The sequence below is a fragment of the Benincasa hispida genome, chromosome 7, assembly GCF_009727055.1.
Source record: "Benincasa hispida cultivar B227 chromosome 7, ASM972705v1, whole genome shotgun sequence".
Taxonomy (NCBI): Eukaryota; Viridiplantae; Streptophyta; class Magnoliopsida; order Cucurbitales; family Cucurbitaceae; genus Benincasa; species Benincasa hispida.
In genome coordinates this window covers 32,940,536-32,963,244 of record NC_052355.1, presented here as the reverse complement: position 1 = coordinate 32,963,244, position 22,709 = coordinate 32,940,536, and the positions used below count along the sequence as shown (strand labels likewise).

Below are 22,709 nucleotides of genomic sequence, written 5' to 3'. Positions count from 1 at the left end.
GTTTTTCTTTTCAAATCTTTGCGAAGCTGGTGGTAGCTGGACTTCTTCTCTCTCATGTTCTGGAGGTTTAAGATGGACGCAACTCCTGGTTTCATTTGCTCGGGCTCTTTTGAATTATAAGTCAACGGGTCCTCGGTTGTCACCGTATTCAAATTGGTTACAATGGATTCTTCCCCTACTTCCGCAGTCATTTTTTCACTTAGCAAGGAGATTGTTAAGCATTGTTCCTTCTCGGTACCCCCAACATTGCGAGGAAGCTCAGTTGAGCTCGGGCAACGCTCCTTGTGGTCTATTTTTTAGCTCGTCTGCAATTTGTCCCTGCTGAATTTCGAGATTGCGGATGGATGTTGCTTTGATTCTAAAGCACTGATTCGTTTTTCTCAATGTACTGCTTCGACAAGCTCTCTAAGGATGAGATTGCGTGTTTGCGAGCTTTAGCTTAGTTTGCGTTGGACCGTTGTTTTGCGGGAAAAATAGGGGTGCCCTTCTTTTTGCGCCACTGTTGGAAGTTTGTTGTTGATTTTTTCACGCAAAATTTGGGTTGTTTCTCCACCGGGTTGTATGTATCGGAATAAGAATTATTCTTTATGAAGCATACTGACTGCGGGTTGCTGGACATTCTTCCATCGAATGAGTATCTCCACAGATGACACAACTTGCGGTCGTTTGAGCAATTGCGTTGACTTGTCCTTTCTTCGCTCCCGTACTGTTAATTGCGATGCCTTGTATCAAACTCATCAATTGCAGTCATTTGATTTGAAAGGATGCGATGTCCCCGTTGTTGGCGTCACTATCTTTTAATCCTTAATCTTTTATCGCTTCTCAACCAATCTCGTGATTTTTGAAATGTGATTCAAGATATATTTTGGCCTCCTCACTACTGTTTTGTCTAGCAGACCACCAACGGCTGCCGCATTGGCAGCGATCTGCGAAACAGGGTTCAGTCCTTGGTAAAAAATCTCCATTTGCAAGTAGTCTGACAAGCCGTTATGTGGACAGTCTCTTACCAGCCTCTTGAACCTCGCCCAGGCATCACTGAGCGATTCGTCATTTTCTTGTTCAAAATTTGTTATTAATTTCCTTCTCCTGGCATTCTCGGTTGGTGGGAAATACTTCTTCATAAACTTTTCCACCATTTGTTCCACGAAGTTATCTCTCCTGGTTCGAGAGAATATGCCCATTTTCTTGCCTGATCACACAAAGAAAATGGAAACAGAGTTAGTCGAACTTCTTCGGTAGAGATATTTGGGAACACAAAAGTGTTGCAGATTTCTATGAAGCTTCGGAGGTGGGCGTGCGGGTCTTCGCCACGCCTCCTTCCAAACTACCCAGCAGCCTGGATCATCTGTAACATTACTAGTTTCATTTCAAACCTCGATCCATTTAACGCTGGCCTCATGATTCCTGGAGAGAAATCGTAGAGGTTGGGCGACGCATAGTCCCGAATGGGCCTATTGTGGTCATTCGCCAAAAGGATGGAGTTGGCCATTATATTGTTCGCGTTTGCGGCCCTTTCTTCTAGTTGTTCCGCCATTCTTGGGGTTCTCTCTTGTTGTTGGCGATTGTTTCTTAGTATTCGTTGAAATGTCCTCTCAATCTCCGGGTCATAATTCGCCAGAGATTGAGAGCTGCAAAGAAATCAGAAAAATTATCGTTAGCATATTGATTTGTCGAAGTCCCTAGCAACGGTGCTAAAAATTTGATGCGTTATTTTATGAGGTGAAAATTTGGAATGAGATGCGGTGATAGAATTGCGTTGAGCAAGTTTTCTCACTGGAATCCAAGTATAAACCCTATTGAGTTTCCTGGTAAGTTTAGGGTCGAACTCAGGGATTTGGGAAAACGGTATGCGGTGGTAATTTTCAGGAAGTCTTTGCGGTAACTGGTAAATCAAATAGTTGTTTGGTGTTGTTGTTTGCAGAAATAAAATAAACAAATGCGGCGGAGTTACGAAAAGAGGTTATAATACGAAAGATGCGATGAGTATGCAGTGAACGGGTTGAGAAGGGGTTCGGCTAACACTTCCTAGGATGTGTTCATGTTATGTGATCATGCAACACACATACAAGCAATCCATCTCTCGACGCGAATGCTACGGCTTCTAATACTAGAACGCATGCGATATATGAAATATGTACTCATTTCCTTCCCTAAGATTTTTTCCCACTGAGTTTTTTCCTAGTAAGATTTTAATATAGATGCCCCCATTTGGTGGGTTTTGGATGACACATATTGGTGATCAATCCAAAAAGATTGGAGAAAATGGAGAAATTCATCTTTTGTTCTTTTATTTATTTTATTTTATTATTATATTATATTTTATTGGAATCCGTGTTTTTTCTTTGTGCTTCTCAAGTTCAATCGACTAAATTTTGATGCACAAAAATTTCAATATATTGTATTCAAAACACACGCAACTAAGTTAATTAGTAGGTGGACTAAATTTTGATGCTCGAAAATTTCAATATATTGTATTCAAAACACACACATATATATAAGTTTCTTTTGTCAATTACAAATTCCATATATAATACACTATTTTTTTAAAATACATTTCATTTTTCTAAAAACGAATTGAAATATTTAATCCAAAGATTCTTTTCAAACTTTACAAATAAAAAATTAAAAGTTAAAATTAAAATACACATGCACATGCACATAAGGTCTATAGCTAACTAGTAATCTAAAAGACCAAACTTATAAATTAAAATTTTATTTGATAAAATAAGCACCAAATTTAATTTGAGTTATTTCTTTATAATTATAAAGACCAAACTTAATAACTTGGTGTTTATTTCAACTAGTAGTCTGCTCACCAGGCCAGACATCAAGTTTACTTGAATTATTACCTTCATACAATACATGGTTTTTCATTTTAAATAATACACTACATTTTTACATTAATGACTCCTAGAGTAAAATTTTCATTTTAAATAATACACTACGATTTTTTTACATTAAATGACTCCTATAGCAAAATTTAGTCTCCCATGAAACACATCTCATCTAACTCAAAACCAATTATATTTAAAATAATAAAGCACCCTTTTTGTATCATTTTTTTAATAATTAAAGAATGTTACCAAAATATATTTTATTTTATTTTTTTATTTTAAATTTTTAGAAAATGGTGGCCAGAATAAAGTTGAACCCTTTTTAATTATCATCTCATAAATTTAAGAGATTGAAAACTCCTGATCAAATATTATCTCTCTCTCTTATACTATTGACAAAAATGTCAATAAGGAGACTTCTTAGAGAATAACAGTGATATACATGAAAAAGGAAACACAAAATGAAAGAAGAAAAAGAAAAAGAAAAAAGGAAAAGGGGAATGGGAAAAGAAAAGGGTCATGGTTTCCAAATCTTTCCTCTTTTGAATACAAAAAAACAATAATTTTGCAATACAAATGAGAAAAAATGGAGGTAGGTGGATGTAAAAAAGCACAAGAGATGATGGTGCTAAGGCTTCACAAACTATGATCTAGCGAGGATACCAGAACCTCCTCTGATTGAAAGCATAGGTCCATAGCTTGGACTGCGACTAATCAGATGCGAATCAAGGAACAAAACTATAACAGTGATGTCGTCGTGAAAATGCCTTCTTACCCCACGATCAATCTTCTTCAAGTCTGTGTATCTCATTTCTCTTTTTTTTGCAGCTCCATGAAGTGCAGCTTTAACGAGTTTCCTTGCAACCCCCTATAAGTCGGTCATGGAAATGGCATGAGTCATTTTTTTACAATGTTTCGTCCATTGTAATTTTGTGTCTTGTAGGTCCGTAAATTTTAAAGAATATCAAATAGTCACAAGACATTAAACATAAAATTCAACATTCAAGGGCCTATTGGACACAAAATTGAAAGTTTAGTGACTTATTAGTCACTTTCTAAAATCAGAAATCGAACATACACGACCTATTTAAGATTCAAATAGACACAAACCAACTTCATGAACTAAATTTGTAATTAAACCATTTTTAACAAAATAGAAAGTAATGGCGTACTATCCTACTTCTTCAACCCTCTCTCTATTCTTTTTTCTTCTTCAACCCTCTCTCTCTGTTCCTTTTTTTTTTCTTGGACATTATATTCCTATTCTATAACAACATAAAGGAATGACATATTCTACCTTTTAACTCGAAACCCACTTTTTCATGGAGAGAAGTTGAAGAAAAAGGAGACAAGAAAGTTAAGTAGATAAAAAAACAAGATGACAACCAAAAAAGGCAAGAAAGACCGATTATAGAGTCAAAATAATTTCCTTGATTGTAAAAGGAAAGGGGGAACCAGGAAACATATTTCAAGAAATTCAAAAGGAGGCGTCACCCTGAGCATCAGACCAAACTTCATTCAAAGACTTCAGCCATTTTTAGACATATTGCTTCGATAGCTTGCCAATGGCAAGAAATCCTTCCCACAGAAGTTGGCTGTACCTCTAAGCAAACAGAAGAGCCTAGCAAAGATAGAGCAAAAGAAAAAGAGAACTGAAGTTAAGCAGAAATCATACATTACGTGGACAACTATGGACGATGTCGACAGCTTCCTGATTGCTTATATACTCCCAAAGACCATCTGAAGCAAATATAAGAAACTGATCCTCTGGGTACAGTTTCTGCACTACAATAGCAGGCTCGGCTTTAAGTATTGGCTTGTGGAATGGTTCTGGTAATCTGAATTTTGGCAAAAGAGGCTCTCGGTTGAACTCTGTTTTCTTGAGATAAGCATCACCAAGGGATCTTGAGACCTACACATGAACAGCTACATCAGCAGAGTGATACTTTTAAGTTTATAACCAATTGTTCAGCTACATTGAAAATGCTTTTTTTTTTCAATATATATATATATATGTATTCTCTTTCTATCAAAGAAAAGAGCTCGAGAACAAACCTGTATAACACCCTTCACGCGCCACACCTTGTGCTTTAGCACCACGATCTGTGGATCATTGGGGTGCAACGAGTGCAGCTCCTCTCTCACAGATTCGATACTAGCATTGTGCTCAGATGACAATTGGATGGCTTTAACCTCTTTATGAGTTTTTTCAAATCTTCCCAACACCACTCTAGAATCTCCAGCATTTGCAATATACAGTAATCCACAACATATTATGCCTACCAAACAGCATGAACCAACCGAAGCAATTTGAGGCTTAACAAGCCATTGTTTCTTTACAAGAGACAAAAATTCCTCCTCCGTCTCCAAGAATGCTTTGTTAATAATTTCAGCAGATACTCCCTGATTTTCTGGAATAAATTCTGCACCATGAAAAGCTGTCAAGTGTAAACATTCCAATTAGCTATATAATGAAAATTGGTAGGAGACCATAAGCACTCACAAAGTCACAACCAGACTCCAGGAAAGTTCCCTTCCAACATTTTCTTTGTGCTTCAAATTAGACAAATTTCAGTTACGATCTAGAAAATTTATGTACATGAACATACTTTCCAACCCAAAATACTTCCACATGCACCCAATGAAAGGAGGACATCGAATTCTTTTGAAGTTAAGATAATGCACTTTCTTCAAGATCAGCGTTGCAGATTTTCACAACTTCTGACAAGTAACCAAATAAGGAATTGGAAGAAAAATGTCAATTTCCACTAAATCAGCATTTGCAAATCCAGCATATTGATGAAGGCCCTACTTTCTGTCCAACCAAAATGCTGAGGTCAACAAAACATCTTGTTCTATTTCATTCATTTTCACGTAAAAGACTAACATTCTACAGGATGCAATGGTTCCTCTCATGCACGTGCGACTCAAGCACGGAAAACATGCATTTCCATTTAATGGTTCCTTGTATTTTAAGGCAATCTCAAGTCCTTCGGCTAAGACAGTCAAATTCGTGTCGAATCCACTTGCAGGCCAATGTCTAGTAATATGTATGTATGACCCAAGAGCTTAAGCAGATAGGTGAAACCAAATTTAATATCATATCATCTAACACTCTCCCTCACTTGTGGGCTTAAAATATGAAGAAAAGCCAAATAAGTAGAAATCAATATTAATTAGGGAGAAAAATAACATTGCAGGGGTTTGAACATAGGATCTTCCTGGACCACCTTCTCTGATACTATCTTAAATCGTCAATTGACCCAATAGCTTAAGCTGATGGATGAAGGTAAATTTAATTATATCATGTAACAATCGCCTTTGACCCAAAAACTTAAGTTGATGAGTGAAGGTAAATTTAATTATATCATTTAACACTCCTCCTCACTTGTGGGCTTGAAATATGAAGAACACCCAACAAGTGGAAATCAATATTAATTCAAGAGGAAATAACACTTTAGGGGTTTGAACCCATAACCTCCTAAACCAACCTACTCTCATACCATCTTAAATCACCAATTGACCAAAAAACTTAAGTTGATGACTGAAGGCAAATTTAATACCATATCATCTAACTATATATGTATATATAGAAAACAAAAACAATTTGATTGGTTGATGAAATAGAATACAAAAGGAAATCCTATTTGTGATAGTTACAAGAAACAACTCCATTATGATAGGAGTGTAGATAAGTTGAAATTACAAAAAGGTGGAGATAGATTAATTCACGATAAAGCAATACTAATGTCTCAGGATTGGGATCCATTAACCTCGTCTAAAAAGAAGGAATAAAGTTGATAGTTAGTCGCATTTAGGATGACTTTTGCGAGGGCAAAAAGTGCATTAACCAATTAAAAGCATGTTTCAAAATTCTCATAATCTATGGTTAGATAGAAGCCAAAGAAATTCTGAAAATTCTAGAAACACAAGTGCTACTAGAGTAACCACTAGTGAGGATCCCAATTGGAAAGATGGGAAGACCTCACAAACTTTGAAAGATATATGGTTACTCTCAATTGGTTTTGAGATAAAACTTCATGTTTAGCTAATATGGTATCTTAGCCTGTGAAGCCCAAGCGTGTTGAGGACCATCACTTGAAGTCTAAAGAGGCATGTTGAGGATCCAACATTAGAAAGACGGAAAGACCTCGCAATTTTTAAAAGATACAAAGGCTACTCCTCTTCGGTTTTGAGATGAAATTTCATATTTATCTAATAACCACTTAATTAGTGATTCTCCCCCAAAGTGCATCAATACATTTTTCAAAAGTCATTACGGACTTGGTATTAGACAACAAATTTAAAAGTTGATCTAATGAGGACAATCACATGGTATGCACACAAAAGGTACGAACTACTTCCAATAGGCTTATACCAGAGATATTCAGCATAAGTAAATGTAAGACTTACTCTTCATATTATTGAAAAGACGATCATTTATGAATTCTGCAGCTTCTGGTCCTCCGTGGCCATCATAAATTCCAACAAACGTTCCAACAGGACCCGATTCAAATGAGCTCAGTGGCCCTGACTCAAGTTGGCTACGATCTTCCAACAAATTATTTGCCTGAATAACTGCCATTGAGAATTCCCCATTAATATGGCGGCCAGAATCCTTGTACCACAACAGCCCGTCAACCCGACCACTTGCATCCCCACCTCTGCTGGAATTTTCACCTTCAACCAAGGGTTTCCAGCAAGGTGATACAATCTTCATCAAAGTTTCAGATACCATCCCTTACATATTCTCACCCAAATGATCCAGAATCAAAAACCATTCTTCAAACAGGCCAGAAGGATAGTATTAAAACCAGAAGTTTGCTTGATTTCGTTCACAAATATATGAATCAAAATAACAAGTTTCAGATGTCAGAAAACCATTGATCAAAGCAGCAACCATTAATGTTTCAATGAGAAAACATTGGGTTTCTTGATGGCTATATGTAGGAACTGCAAACACAATGGTCACAGTAAATAAAAAAGAAAATTCAAACCTGATACATATAAACATATAGAACAACAGTATATAAACAGTATAATCGCCTCAAGAATTAAAATGTGATCACCGTCTTTACAAAATTGAACCTAGAAACAATAAAGAATACAATGACACCAATAACAAGGAAAACAAGTTGCTATTACAAACCTTGAGCACAGATTGCCGAGAGATCTTGCAGGCCCTATTCTGCAAAATTGCTCAATTATAAATTGAGAAAGGCATTATATGATGAAATTAAAAAAAGGGAATCGAGTAAAAAGAATTTCGGGTGTTCTGACAGAAGAAAAAAACTGTCAGAACAATGAAACGGGTAGATCTGGAAAGAGAGAATTCCTGCAAGTTTAATTGGCCCTCCTCCTCCTTAGGGTTCCTTCCTTTTCTTTTCTATTTTTTTTTTTATTTTATTTTTCTGTTTCTTTGAGCCAAAGAAACAGATGGATCACTCTCCAACAACAGAATCCCTTGGATTGGGAACAATTTAAGAAACGAAGGAAAAAAACAGAAAAAAGCCCTAGCTTTCGAAAGGCTCTTCTTGACTTACTAAATTTGGCACTCTTCAGTTATGGTTTTCTAATTTATTGCCTGGACTCATTGACTTTGGCCTTTAACGAACCCGCCATTGTAGGCTACTTCTGCTCATCTTCTTTCCTAATTGGCAAAAAGGAAAAATAGCAAAAATCCTAAAAAAAATATGAATCGAAGAACTTCCCAAAACGAAAACGAAATGGAAAGTTCTTCCAGATCACTTTCTCGAGAAACTGAGAGTAAATTTTCCGGGAAAGTGAAGAGAGAATCAATCCTTCGAATTCAAACGTAGAGGAATTGACCTAATTGAATCGGTTGCGTTCTCTTTGCTGGTGAAATCATGAACCCTAGATTCATTCAGAAAGCCACTGATCTGACACCAACATTTGGCATCCGAATATTCAGAAATTCCGTTTCGCATATTTTCTTCCATTTTCAACTGCTTACTTTTTGATGCACGTCTTCAACGGACGTTCGTTTGCACATGAACGACGTGTTCGTGAAATCCACTGATTTGGTTTGGTCTCTTTTTCTTTCATTTTTGAATTCTCGCTTTGTAGGTTTAAAGGGAAGGCAACTAAAAAAATGTCAAAAACAAAAACAAAATTCAATCGAGTAAAGAGACTAAACCAGGAGAACATAGTCAAGTGTAAGGAAGGGTATGCCCAATGAAAAGTGCGTCCTCCTAAGAGCTGAACACGGATGCTGTTTGGAATCCTATATTTAATAATGATGGTTCGATTCTTTAAGTTCATCGACGGTTCGATTGAGTTTTTCAAGATCATTTTAGATGTGTACGACTTGTTGGCTTGAAGTTTGTTCCTCGTTGTAGGGAGGTGAAGCAATAGCTATTGGTTCGAAGTTTAAGGACGTTGCATTCTTTATAAACGATGGGAAGGATTTGGCTTGTGACATGCCGGTTGACTCACACAAGCAGTCTCCTTTTCTGTATCAGCTTTTATTTGGCTTCATGTAAGCCTTTCTGTCCTTTGACTTTTGGATGTAATTTCGTAAAAAAAAAGTAAAAAAAAGAATGTCAAAACGAATAGAAAAAGAAAATAGAGCTAGTTCGAGTATCGCATATACACAATTGAGAGATTTAGTTATGTTACTTTGGCAAAGGTTATAAAACTCAGGGTGCCTTTCGCCTACTAAGTGGAGTTAGAATTGTTGTGGTTCGGGTATAGAGTTGTGAGATACAGCAAGATAGAGAAGTGAAAATTTGAGTTTCCTGATAATTGTGTAACTTTATCAATATTGCTAATTATTAAAGTTGAGTTGTTGTACTAAAAAAAAATTTAGTACAACAAGGGATATGGGGATTTACCTCTTTGTCATTAACACATCCTTATGCCCATACATCCCTATGCTAACACATGCTTTTTTACAACAGTATAATTAAGTCCATGTTCTCCTTTGCTCATGAATAATAATAAGGTTGGACAATATTTATTTTCTATTTTAAAAGATTATAAAAATGGTTTTTAATTTAAAAATAATAACAAACATCATATTAATTTTTTTTTTTTGTTAGTAATTAACTCAAAAATGAATCAAAATAGTATCGAATAATTGTTGAGTCCAAAAACTCAAGAACTTAAATACAACATAACAGATAACTCAAACCTCATGGACTAGACATTGAATTCCAATATCTGTTACTAAGTTATGAGAATGTTATAATGAGTTAAAAACGTGGGATGATTATTTTACATAATGATTACATATTTTAGAACAAAAATAGATAGATTTTATAATATAAAATACTATACTTATTTTAAAATAATTGATTTTAATTATAAATGTACATCTTAAAATTTTAAATTCCAAATTGGAATAAGGTGAGAAAATAAAGGAACAACCTTTTTATTCTCGAAATTTTGAAGGGCTTCTTGCATATTTATCATAACAAGTTTAATAAATTAGGCCCACAATACACAAATTTTAGTTTTGCGAAAATGTCAAAAGCCAAGCCCAACCCACATTTGAAAATATAAAATTACCTTTATGCCCTCACATTTCAACTTTCACTGCCTTACATTTTAAGGTTTTACCTTTTCACCTTATTTTCTTCACTTTTCAATTTCATCTTTCAATTTCCTCACTCATTGTTCAACTTCTCTTACTCAAGTAATCATCGATCACTATTCACTGTCCGATCACTGTTCATCTTCCGGTCATCCGTTCATCTTCCTCGACCATCAGTTCATCATTTCATTTTCCTCCACCTTACTGTGCTAATTGTTCACTGTCTATTCATCTTCCTCGACCATCAGTGTATCATTTCATTTTCTTCCCTCATCATTATGTTGATTGTCCACTGTCCATTCATCTTCCCGTCAACATTTCTTTTCCGTTACTCAATATTTCTTTCAGTCGTCCATTCATCTTCTTCGCCACCACTATGTTGATACATTTCAATCAAAATGGCAAGGTATTTCAAACTTTTTACCATTGATTGATCTTTTTTAATTTTCTATTATTCTTTTTTCTCAATTACTTTTTTTTTTTTGTCTTTTAACTTGATGACACTAATTTTTTGTTTTCTTGTTGAATATAAACAAAACAGGGGAAAGATTGAAAAAGTCAAAACAACAAAGAGGAAGATAAACTTCTAAAGAGGTGAAAGTTCAAAAAGTAGAAAAAAAAACACTATTGAATAACCAAGTAAGTACTATACTGATACCCTTAATCCACTTGATGGGATTTATATATTTGATACACTTAGTATGCTTCACTGATACACTCGATGGATTTAATACATTTGATATCTTGTTGGTACACTTAATAAACTTCACTGATATACTTGATGTAATATTGATACACTTGGTATGCTTAACTCATATACTTGATATCTTGTTGATACACTTAATATACTTTACTGTTACACTTGATATCCTGTTGATACACTTAATATATTTTACCTATACACTTGATACGTTTTTATATGTTTGATATACTTGATGTAACGCTGATACACTCACTGATACACTCGATGGATTTAATAGTCTTGATGCACTTGATAACCTATTGATACACCTAATATACTTCACTATTATACTTGATACGTTTTATATGTTTGATATACTTGATGTAACGCTGATACACTCGATGGATTTAATAGTCTTGATGCACNACTCGATGGATTTAATAGTCTTGATGCACTTGATAACCTATTGATACACTTAATATACTTCACTATTATACTTGATACGTTTTATATGTTTGATACACTTGCCATACTGTTGATATACATTTTGTATGCTTCATACCCTTGAAATATTGTTCATACCCTTCATATACTTCATTGGTACACTCAATTGATTTGATATAGTACAATTGATTGTACTGATACAGTTAATACACTTAACGAATACACTTCACTTGATGGATTTAATATACTTGATGAACTTAATATTGCTGTTATATTTGATGCACTTGCTACATTTTATATACTTTATAAACTTGATTGATAATGCATTTGTTTGTATTCATGATAAATTTAACTGATTCAATTATTTTCAAATTACTTAAACAAGGTAATATTTTATCGAACCTTGGAAACAAGGTTCATTACTGTGCGAAGTTGCAAATATTAGAATCTGTTATTGAAAAATTAATTGAAAAACAAATGAAAATTTATAGAAAGGGTCTGTTTGGGTACCTTCTTGATATTCAAATCAAAAAGTGTCCAGGACAGTTATTAGTTCACCTGATTAAAAGATTGTTCGATAAATCCACTTAGGAAACTTTGATTTTCAATCCAGAGGGCAATATTGTGAAATTTGGAGTGAGAGAATTTTATTTAATAACTGGATTAAATTGTCAGCCATTCCCTCAATCCACAACCTCAAATATCCAAGATGAATTCATTAGTAATTTGAGAACGACCCTTTTTAGTGGTATTAAAAATTTAGATAGGAACCAAGTTATTGCAACCATCACTATAGGTGACCTGATGACCAACTCATGGTGATCAAACTACCTAATCTTCTTATTTTCGATTGTTTGATCTACTGTAAACAACTCCACAATTCAATAGATTGGAAATGCCTAAAAATAGTAGATGATGAAGAAACTTTATTAAACATTTCATAGGGGCTATCCTTTAACTTAACTATCGGATTTGTGAGAAGGGCTGCATAAGACAAAACCACCAATTTCTCGTTGGTTTCCGCATGTTTTAGTTTGTTGAGCCCTAGAAATAATCCTAAAACTGTATGAAAGTCCAAATAGGATGGCCACAAAAATTGGACATGGAAATCCAAGAATTTTAAATTGGAAATCAGACAAGCATCTTGATTGGACATGCCTGTAGGAGAATTACTTCAAGTCAAGTGATGTAAGTTCTTTTCTTCTATGATTTAATCATTGTTATACTTCATTTGAGGTATCTCACTTAGTTTATAAACCTAATTTACTTCATATGAAGAATATCAATATTATCTAAGTTATTTAATGAACTTTTGTTATAAAAATGCAGTTTAAAGTTATTTCTCTCACCTCAACTAATGATGAACTAACCTCTCTGAACTATCAATACTTTCTAAATGTCCCGTCAAACGAAGTTAAGAAAGAGCGAAGTGAAGAAAAAGAAAATGAAAGTGTAAAGGATGGGACAAAGGAATCATTGAGAGAAGAAATTGAAGAAGTGAATGAGGAATTGAGCAACTTGAAGAAAACTATAGAAAAGGGAACAAATGAGTATTGAGATTCTCGAATAACATTATTAACATAATAAATGAAAGAATGCCAATAGAAAAATAATCACAAGAATCCTACCCTGAAAATAATGCTCCCAAAGTAAGTCTGCAACTTCTTGAGAAAAGAATGAATATTCATAACTGAAAAGCATCTAAAAAGTGTTTTTATTATCTTCAAATTTAGAACTAATATTCCTAGTTTTGTTTAGTTTGACGTGGTTTATTGAGTAATTTCAGGAAACTAAATATCAGGAGAAATTTGTGCGAAAATGATAAAAAAAAAAAAAAGTCAGGACAAAATTCCAATTTTGAGCAATTAGGGGTTGGCTATGGAATTAGGAAGAAACCAAGGACCCAAAGATCAAGAAAAGAGGAAAATTTGGAAGGCAATCAGGGGAGCCAGCATCGGAAGAACGTTACAATGCTGCTCCCTAACGTTGTAGACCCGAGACCAATTGGAAACAGGGCAGCGTTGCAATGCTATGACTTTGACGTGCGGCTGGCATGACGCCAGCGTTGCAATGCTGCGAGAATATTATAAATAACAGCGTTGCGCCGCCAAGTTTAAAGAGAAAAATAGAGACCCGACTGTGATAGATTTTACCAAAATTTTAGTCCATACAAGAGCCAAAAGAGAGCAATTCTGATTGTTTTTTGTTGAAGACTCGAGATTTTGATTAAGAGTTGATCTGAGAACGTTTCTGGATTGATCATAACAGGAAGATTGATCGTGATCGTGTAGTTTTGTTGAAGAACATTATGATATTTGTGGCGAGAGTCAAGAAGATCACGATTGGGATTCAAACCTATTGAGGGGAGATCTTTCTTCTTTGTTATTTATTTTTTGCCATAATGATTGTTTGTTTGTTGAATATTGTTATCGGAATCGTGCGTGGCTAAACTCTTTTATTCTAGGGTGTTTGTCGGTTTTAGAGATGTTACTTTGAATATTGAATTAACAATTGATTGATTTTGCATAGATTTCTAAATTGTTTGTGCTTAATGCTTTTGATTAACTGGCCACTAATTGAATGAACTTAAGTTAATTAGATGTCGAGAGAGAGAATTTAATTCGTTGGACCCAATAATTTAGATTGTTATTCGAAATTGCATGAGAGTGAATTTAGAATAATAAGGGGTGCGATTGAAGGGTCTTAATGCTTAACTATTCAAGTGACAGAAGAGATTCGAGTCGATGGGTAGTTATTAGGATGGTCATATTCATTATATTCCCTAATGAAATAACACCCTGGAATTGTTTTGCTCTGAATTGTTCGTGTGTGACTGAATTTTTGTTATCCGTAGTTATAGATAAAAATCATCTTTTGGTTGCCTAGATAAAATTGACGAAGAATTGTGATAGCTAAGTTAGAAAAATTTTGCTTATGCCAGTCTCTGAGGACGATATCCTATATGGGATTTATTACTTCAATTGCGTGCACTTGCGCATACCGTCAAGTTTTTGGCGCCATTGTCGAGGATTGGCAAGAATTTTTTTTCCAAGCTTAATATTGCATAAGACTGAGTTGATCTTAATTTAGGCTTTTTTTTGTAGTTGTTGCAGAATCCTTTGTATGCGAAGAAGTCAGAACTTGTTCCTTGTGATCCAGAACTTGAAGGGACTTTGAGAAGAGTAAGAAGGAATAGGAGAGTTGAGCTCGATACCATAGGAGACCAAGGGGGAGCTGTTAGAACTATCAGATTATTTCCAACCAGCTGTCCTTACAACTCAGACGGGCATTGCTGAGGCCCCAATTGTTACCAATAATTTTGACCTAAAACCTAGTTTAATTTAGATGACATGGGACCTTGCATTCAAGGGAACTCCACACGGAGATCTGCATAAGTACATCCGCTCTTTCCTGAAAATTAGCGGGATGGTAAAATAAATGGAGTTTCTTCTGATGTTATTCGATTGATATTGTTTCCTTTTTCTGTGCAGGACAAGGCGAAAGATTGGTTGGAGTCACTTACAATAGGAAACATAAGCACATGGGATGAGTTGGCTCAAGCTTTTCTGAATAAATTTTTCCCTCCTGTGAAAACGAGCAGATTGAGAACAGAAATTGACACATTCAGACAGAGAGAGGACAAACAGTTATTCGAGGCATGGGAGTGCTATAAGAAATTGCTACGAAAGTGTCCTCAGCATGGATACCTTGACTAGTTACAAACCAGTTTATTCTACAATGGGTTGACCAGTACAACGAAATCCATCTTGGATGCTATTGTAGGTGGCTCAATTTTTGCAAAACCTGCTAAGGTTGCTCATACATTATTGGAGGACATGTGTAACGACCCGACCCCCAGGACCTAGGTAAGGCCATTACTAAAATAAATGCATGCAAAGAATTTAAAACGACGCTCAGTTATTTGAAATAAATGCTAATTAAAACAAGAGAAGTTCAAAAGACATTTATTAAATGCAATTGTTAAAAAAACAATAATAGGATACCCATAAATCCTAAAGGTTAATAAATACATAAGAAAAAAAAATCTTAATAATAAGTTTCAAACATCAAAACTAAACATTAAGGGAAACATGAAAAAAACTCTAAATCTCATGATGCGGAAGCGTTAAAACTAGTCCCAGTGGCTCGATCTTGAATTCCACTGCGCCATCGCCGGTGCATCTCTACCCTTACCTGAAACATCAACATAAGAAAGAATGAGTATGAAATACTCAGTAAGTAACCCCACCACTGGGGTCAGGCTAGGCATCTATGTCCTCTAGATACTCACCTATGGCACATAAATACATGTAACAAATAAGAAATTGAGTCCTATCCTATTGTAGTTAAGTATGCCCACAAAACTGGTGAATCCCGAAGGAAACACAAAATTGGTGAATCCCGAAGGAAACACCAAACTGGTGAAATTCCCGAAAGGAAACACAAAACTGGTGAATCCAAGGAAACACAAAACTGGTGAATCCCGAAGGAAACACAAAAACTGGTGAATCCCGAAGGAAACACAAAACTGGTGAATCCCGAAGGAAACACAAAACTGGTGAATCCCGAAGGAAACACAAAACTGGTGAATCCCGAAGGAAACACAAACTGGTGAATCCCAAAGGAAACACAAACTGGTGAGCATCTAACTAATCAATGAGGATATTCACACAATCTTAACGTACTAAGATTCAACATTGTACAGTTCTAAAAACATACATAAAAATTCTTGAGACCATGGCTTCATCACACATACATAAAAATTCTTGAGACCATGGCTTCATCACATACACATATTTCTTAATAACATATTATACATCATCCATGTATAACTTACATCATAAATCCACAACATGCAAGTATGCCTCAACACCAGTAGATCGGACATCGACATATGAAAGACACATACTATCACATACTAACGATCAAGTACTTAGAGGTGTATGTAAACAAATCAGAATTTGTGCCAGAACATACTTTGATTCAGGTCATACTGTCAATCAATATGCTAACATTTACCATAACATACGCTTATCATGCTAGCATACAACTAAAGCTTGGCCCATGGGCAGTTCCAGTAGTAAGATTACTTATCTTAATCAAAAATCCGCAGATAAACTCAGACAACCAAACGATGACCGCGGTTTGAAGAAAAAACCCTAACATACGAATACAACCATTAAGGTTCAGTCCAAAAATAATTGCGACATCTCAGAGTCAAAACCACAATACCCCAAAAGCTTACCCAAGGAACTTGATTAACAACCACTCTAAAATCTCCTTCCAGTAGATTTTAACTCCCAATGGACGGCAACTTGGAACCTTAAAGATACAAGGGTTAAGTCAACTTAATTTAGTAATCAAAGCGTGCCCACAAGCCAACAATAAGGACTATAACTCTTATCAAACTTTTGTCGAACGATTTTGAATCCGCTGGACAGTCGCGGTTGTAGTTTCCCAAGCTCAAATCTAAAATCAAAATAAGGTGACTAATTTAACCTTTAATCCAACTTAGTGGAATCCAAAAGCTTTCAAGAAACCCAACTACAAAATAGATCTTACCAAAATCTAAGCGTCCGACGAAGACCCATGCAGTAGAGAATAGGCAGCGTGGCGATGGACGGTGGAGAACCCGGTTGGAGGAGGCAGCGGCTCAAGCTACTGGTAGACAGCGGCGTGGTGCGACGGGCAGCGGCGATTCAGACCAACTGGGCGAGATCGGCACGGTGGGCGGAAAGGGATGCAGTGAGGGAGCCGTGACGGTCGGCAGCAGGTCTGGCTCGAACGGTGGCGACGGCACGCCTGCCGGATTTGGTGAAGAGGTTCGCTTACTGGATCTGGTGAGGAGGGTGTGCCTGCGGATCCGATGAGGGAGACGAGTCTGGGTTGTGAGGAGGGCTCGACGGTGAGACGGCTATGAGGGGCGGCGTTCGAGCGGGATGGCTATAATGGAGATGGGGTGCCCTTTTTATTTTAAAAATTAATAATAATAATAATAATAATAATAAAAGAAAATAGTTATAACTATAATTAAATCCTTTCTTTAACCCACTTTATACTATTTAACTCTTTTCCTTTTTCCAAAAATAATTAATTCCTGCCATAACTTTTCAAATTAAATTTGAAAATTGAATAATCTTTGAATAATTTCCACGACAACACTTAAATCCTTGCACTTATATTTTTAAATTCAAAATTCTAAAACATGCCCTTCACTAAGGACAATACTGAAAAAGGAAAAGTTTTACATTATTAAATAAATAAATAAGTGTAGGATGTTACATTCTTCTCCTCTCAAAGAACTTTGTCTTTGAAAGTTCATCCTTGAAAAAGCTCCGGGTACCGGGCCTTCATCTCATCCTCTCACTCTCAGGTGGCTTCCCTGAACTGGTGGTTCTACTATAGAACTTTCATAAAAGCAATTTCCCGACGGCGCAATGTCTTCACTTCTCTGGCAAGAATCTCTATGGGCTTCTCCTCATAGCTCAATTTATCATTCAACTGTAAGGGCTCGTAGTCAACTACATGGGACGGGTCTATCACATACTTCCTTAGCATCGAAACATGGAAGACATTATGAACTGAAGACAATGCGGAGGGCAAGGCCAAATGGTAAGCTACAGGGCTAACTCGTTCCAGGACCTTGAAAGGTCCAATGAATCTCGGACTCAACTTTCCTTTCCTGCCAAACCTCAAAATACCTTTCATGGGTGCCACCTTTAAAGAACATTTTCACACCCAGTCTCAAATTCCAGGTCCTTATGTCTTACATCGGCATATCTCTTCTGTCTGCTCTGGGCTGTCTGCATATGAGCTCTGATCTTTCTGTACGACCTCATTTGTGGTCTGCCACAATTCAGGTCCTAACAACCTCCTCTCTCCTACCTCATCCCAACACACAGGGGACCTGCAACTCTTTCCATATAGGGCCCCAAAGGGTGACATCCCAAATAGTGGACTGGTAGCTGTTATTGTACGCAATCTCCATTAAGTGCAAGTGAGCATCCCAGCTTCTGGAAAACTCTATGGCACAGGCACGCAACATGTCTTCCAGTATCTGATTCAATCTCTCTGTCTGCCCATCAGTCTGAGGGTGGAACGTTGTACTGAAGTTTAACTGGGTCCCCAATGCAGCTTGGAGACTCTTCCAGAAGTTAGACGTGAAACGAGGGTCTTTCCGACAAAATGGACAGGTACTCCATGCAATCTTACCACTTCCTTCATGTATATTTATGCCCACTTATTCACTGAAAAGGTGGGACTTTCCAGGTATGAAATGTGCTAGCTTCGTAAGTCTGTCTACAACGACCCCATATCACAGTGAAACCTTTAACTGTCCGAGGCAACCCACGATGAAGTCCCATAGACACACATGCTCCCACTTCTATTCTGGTACATTAAAATGGTTGGAGACAAGGCCTGTGCGTGTAGGCTCACACTGAGCACTTCAGCGGGAGGCTCACTTCACTTTCTCAAGGCACAGCCAACAGCGCAAAGCACAATTATAGAGATATGATAGCTGGGCGCACATAGCTCTCATCTTTTACAATTAATACATGATCCATCGGCGAGATATATTGTTGGACATAGAGGGTGATTTCAGATATACTGGTTCTATCTAATAGGTATGGTGATGTCTACGGGATGTGAACTCGAAGAGAATAAGGGAACTTTATGAGCCTTCTGAGGTCAATCAATCACTAGCGACTATTGAAATGTGTGAACGTTACAGCGCAGGCCGGCATTCATGTTCGAGCGAGACCATCCCCCTCAATAAGGATCAGGCCATCGTGTCTGGAACTACGAGAGCTACATAAGAGAATTCCCTGCTATCCTGAGACTGACTCCAACTCTAATCGATAATCTCCTCCTCCAATAAGTTGGCTCGTGCTCCGCTGCGCACTCAATACATCTTCTGGCCTTAGGTTCATGTGGTTGGCAACTTTAACAACCTTGTTATACTACAGCTTTGTTGCCGCACCTTTACTTCGCACTTAACTTACTGGCAATCTGCTTCATGGCCTCACACCAATGTTCGGCACTTACATAGGTGAGTTTCCGTCCGGTAATTGCAGGAAGCGTGCTGTGGGACATTGACGAGGCCACTCTATTCCACTGCTGAATGAAAATTAATTGCAGCATAGCGAACTTTAAAGGTTTCTTTCCCCCAGATGAAGGTAAGCACACAAAGATGTTCTTACATGTCATCCAAGAGAGTATATGAACCTTGTACTATAGGCGTCGTCTCGAACACACATTCTTGATATGACCTCATAGTGTTTTAGAATCATCATGTATTATGCAGCTAGACGAATGTTAGCTGTACAGACCACACTTTTATGTGTGGATCACGGGGGGAATGAGAGATCTGTATACTTTTGAGAACTCCATACAGTAGAGTGGTCTTAAATCTCTTGGTAACCGAGACGGCAAAAAGCACCAACCGCGTTCTGGCTGATTTCCAAGTTCATGCCGAGGAAGATAATGTGCTGGATTCGTTCACGCTTTCTATAAAAGCGTGAACACTGAAGATGCTAATTCTTAACTACTCTTACTTCGTAGACTACATCAATATGCATACCCACCCTTCTTTGGAATGGGCATCACACATGAAAAATGACGAACACCACCTGTATTGCGCGATTTATCAACGTTGTACTCTAACACTTATTTATTTATAGATTAATAGTAAACATAAACCGTGGGCTCGATATTCCCAGAGAGCTCTCTGTTCTGCTATGGTCGCTGAGAAATGGACTTCACATACTACAGTTCCTCTTAACAACAAATAAGTTTTGCTTCCGGCAATTCTAGGTTCTAGCAATAGAAGTTAATTGGGATAGGCGGTTGAGTGCAGAAGAGAGAATCATCTTTTCACGAAACTCGTGCTATTAGTAGCCTGCTGCTTAACCGGAAAGCTGCGCATCGGATATTCAAAGATTTTCATCTTTTTTTCCTAATTATTCTAATCTTTCACTGACATCGTAATTTGGCAGGTTGGGACGAGCCACATTATACACCGTAACTGGCCTCTACTTTGCAGGATCCAACTTGTGAGACAAGAATCCTGTGGAAACACGCAAGAGGTAAAGGTGCACGGCTTATTAGTAAAGATGTGAACAAGTGTGGCCTGCTTCTATATACCAAAATTAAGCAACAAATGTATAGTAATATAATAAGTCTTATATGCATATCTAATTTTATCTTTTAGTTCACTTATCCTCTAAATAGTCATTCTTAAATAAAACTTTTTTATACACGCAAATTAAGACATAGGCCGCCAATCGCTCCAGTGAGTGGAGCCCCATCATCTGTCTTGAAATAAATCAAAATATCATCATCAATAATAAATAATAATAATAATAAATAAAAGGAAATAGTATAACTCTAACTTAAATCCTTTCCTTAACCGCATTTTATACTATTTAATTCCTTTCCTTTTTCCAAAAATAATTAATTCCTGCCATAACTTTTCAAATTGAATTTGAAAATTGAATAATCTTTGAATAATTTCCACGACAACACTCAAATCCTCGCACTTATATTTTAAATTCAAAATTCCAAACATGCCCTTCACTAAGGACAATTACTGAAGAAGGAAAAGTTTTACATTATTAATAAATAAATAAATAAATAAGTGTGGGATGTTATAGCTGCCACGAGCTATAATTGGCCCTCAGAATGATCTTCATCTATAGTACCTGGAGTTTATGAACTAGACGAGGTAAACGTTTTAAAGATGCAGCTGACTACTTTGACTAACGTCATTAATCTCTTGTTTATAGGTACCCAACCATTGATTGCATCGATGGCAGCTTGTAATGCACTCATATCATGGGAGGTACCTAACTTTGAGCAGATAAATTATGTACACCAAGCGAATCAATTTCAAGGAGCCCGTCAAAATTCTTATCAAATGAACCAACCCATTTATTATCACCCAAGTTTGCTGCAATCATGAGAATTTTTCATATGCTAACAATAAGAATATTTTGCAGGCACCTCTAGATATTTCTGAAAAGAAACCATCAGTGGAGGCTTTGCTTGGGGATTTCATAAAGGAGTCAAGGAATATAATCAATTTCTTGGAGAGCACAGTAACGAGTCATAGGAAGACTATCCAGAACCTTGAGGTTCAGGTTAGCCAGATCACTACTACATTGAACACAATGAATAAAGGAGCTTTCCCTAGCTAAACGGAGAAAAACCAAAGGGAAGATTGCAAAATAATTGTTGGGGTTGATGCCCTAAATCTCGTAAGGTTCTATATTTTGTAAAGCTTGTATAAACAAACATATCTATGATTAATATATTTGATATTTTATTCATTTGGCCTATGAAATATAGGATATTTTAGTTGCATTAACCACAAACCAATAAACTAACATCCAAAGTTATCGTTGTAACTTAAACATGTATGTGGAGACATATAGGTGGATCATGTTTAAGTGATAACCTAAATGGTCTATAGTATATAAATAAGGCTGGGTACCTTATCCTGGTGACACTACGAGTGTGGCCTGCTTTGCAAGTGTTACAAATGTTGTAAAGTGCTACAAATGATCTGATCCTAATCATTCATGTATTAGACATGTGAGCGAGGATATTCTATACAAAGGAGTTTGTATAAAACCTCACTACGAAATGTTTAGTCTCATTATATAACGTCGTTCATAATAAAAACTTTCATTTCATTAAGAAGACCATAAGTAACATGACCTTAATCCTAAGTGAGTTGTGAACTTCTACCTATGAGGGCGGTCCTTTGATTTGTATGGGTGAGAGTGGCCAGATCGCCGACTCAACAAACCTACCATTTTGGGGATTCGTCTAATTAGGGAACTGGTAACTCAGCTACACTAGAAGAAATTCACTTCTTCCCCGAAGCAGGTCTAAAAAATTTTCAAATCTCTATATAAACCATCTTCCTCTCCAAATTTTACATTTTCATAATCCTTCAAAACTCAAAAGTTCCATTGTGCTTCTCTTTTAAGTTCCCAACGGTTTGATCCTCAACCGTGGAAAGGATCGGGTTTTGCTCTTGAACTCATAAAAGGAACAGTCATATAATGGTTGGGCTCTAATCCGTGGAAAGAGTCGGAAAAGTTTTATTCAAATTCCCAAGAGGCGCTTGGGGAGTGGAGTAGGTCGAGTTTGACCAAACCACTATAAAAATTATGGTGTCTTCTTCTCT

The 22,709-nt window shown here is 36.5% G+C and overlaps 1 protein-coding gene and 1 non-coding gene across 6 annotated transcripts; one reads left to right on the top strand and one right to left on the bottom strand.

Moving 5' to 3' along the window:
• The first annotated feature begins 981 nt into the window (after positions 1-981).
• On the top strand, positions 982-1,088 carry LOC120082319. The gene has a single exon (XR_005483149.1). It is a non-coding gene; the product is annotated as a small nucleolar RNA R71 (small nucleolar RNA).
• Positions 1,089-3,195: 2,107 nt separating this feature from the next.
• Positions 3,196-9,002, bottom strand: LOC120081457 (probable protein phosphatase 2C 38). 5 transcript variants are annotated; one of them, XM_039036340.1, is made up of 6 exons: positions 8,378-9,002; positions 7,984-8,022; positions 7,248-7,787; positions 4,890-5,272; positions 4,510-4,746; positions 3,196-3,702 (listed from the first exon to the last, which is right to left on the bottom strand). In XM_039036340.1, the coding sequence occupies exons 3-6, from the start codon at positions 7,570-7,572 to the stop codon at positions 3,478-3,480; spliced, it is 1,170 nt and encodes a 389-aa protein (XP_038892268.1). In that variant the 5' UTR covers positions 7,573-7,787; positions 7,984-8,022; positions 8,378-9,002; the 3' UTR covers positions 3,196-3,477. The 5 variants fall into 5 exon arrangements, with proteins under 5 accessions (XP_038892268.1, XP_038892266.1, XP_038892269.1 ...); XM_039036338.1 differs by having other exon boundaries at positions 7,984-9,002; XM_039036341.1 differs by having other exon boundaries at positions 7,248-8,022.
• Positions 9,003-22,709: the final 13,707 nt, after the last annotated feature.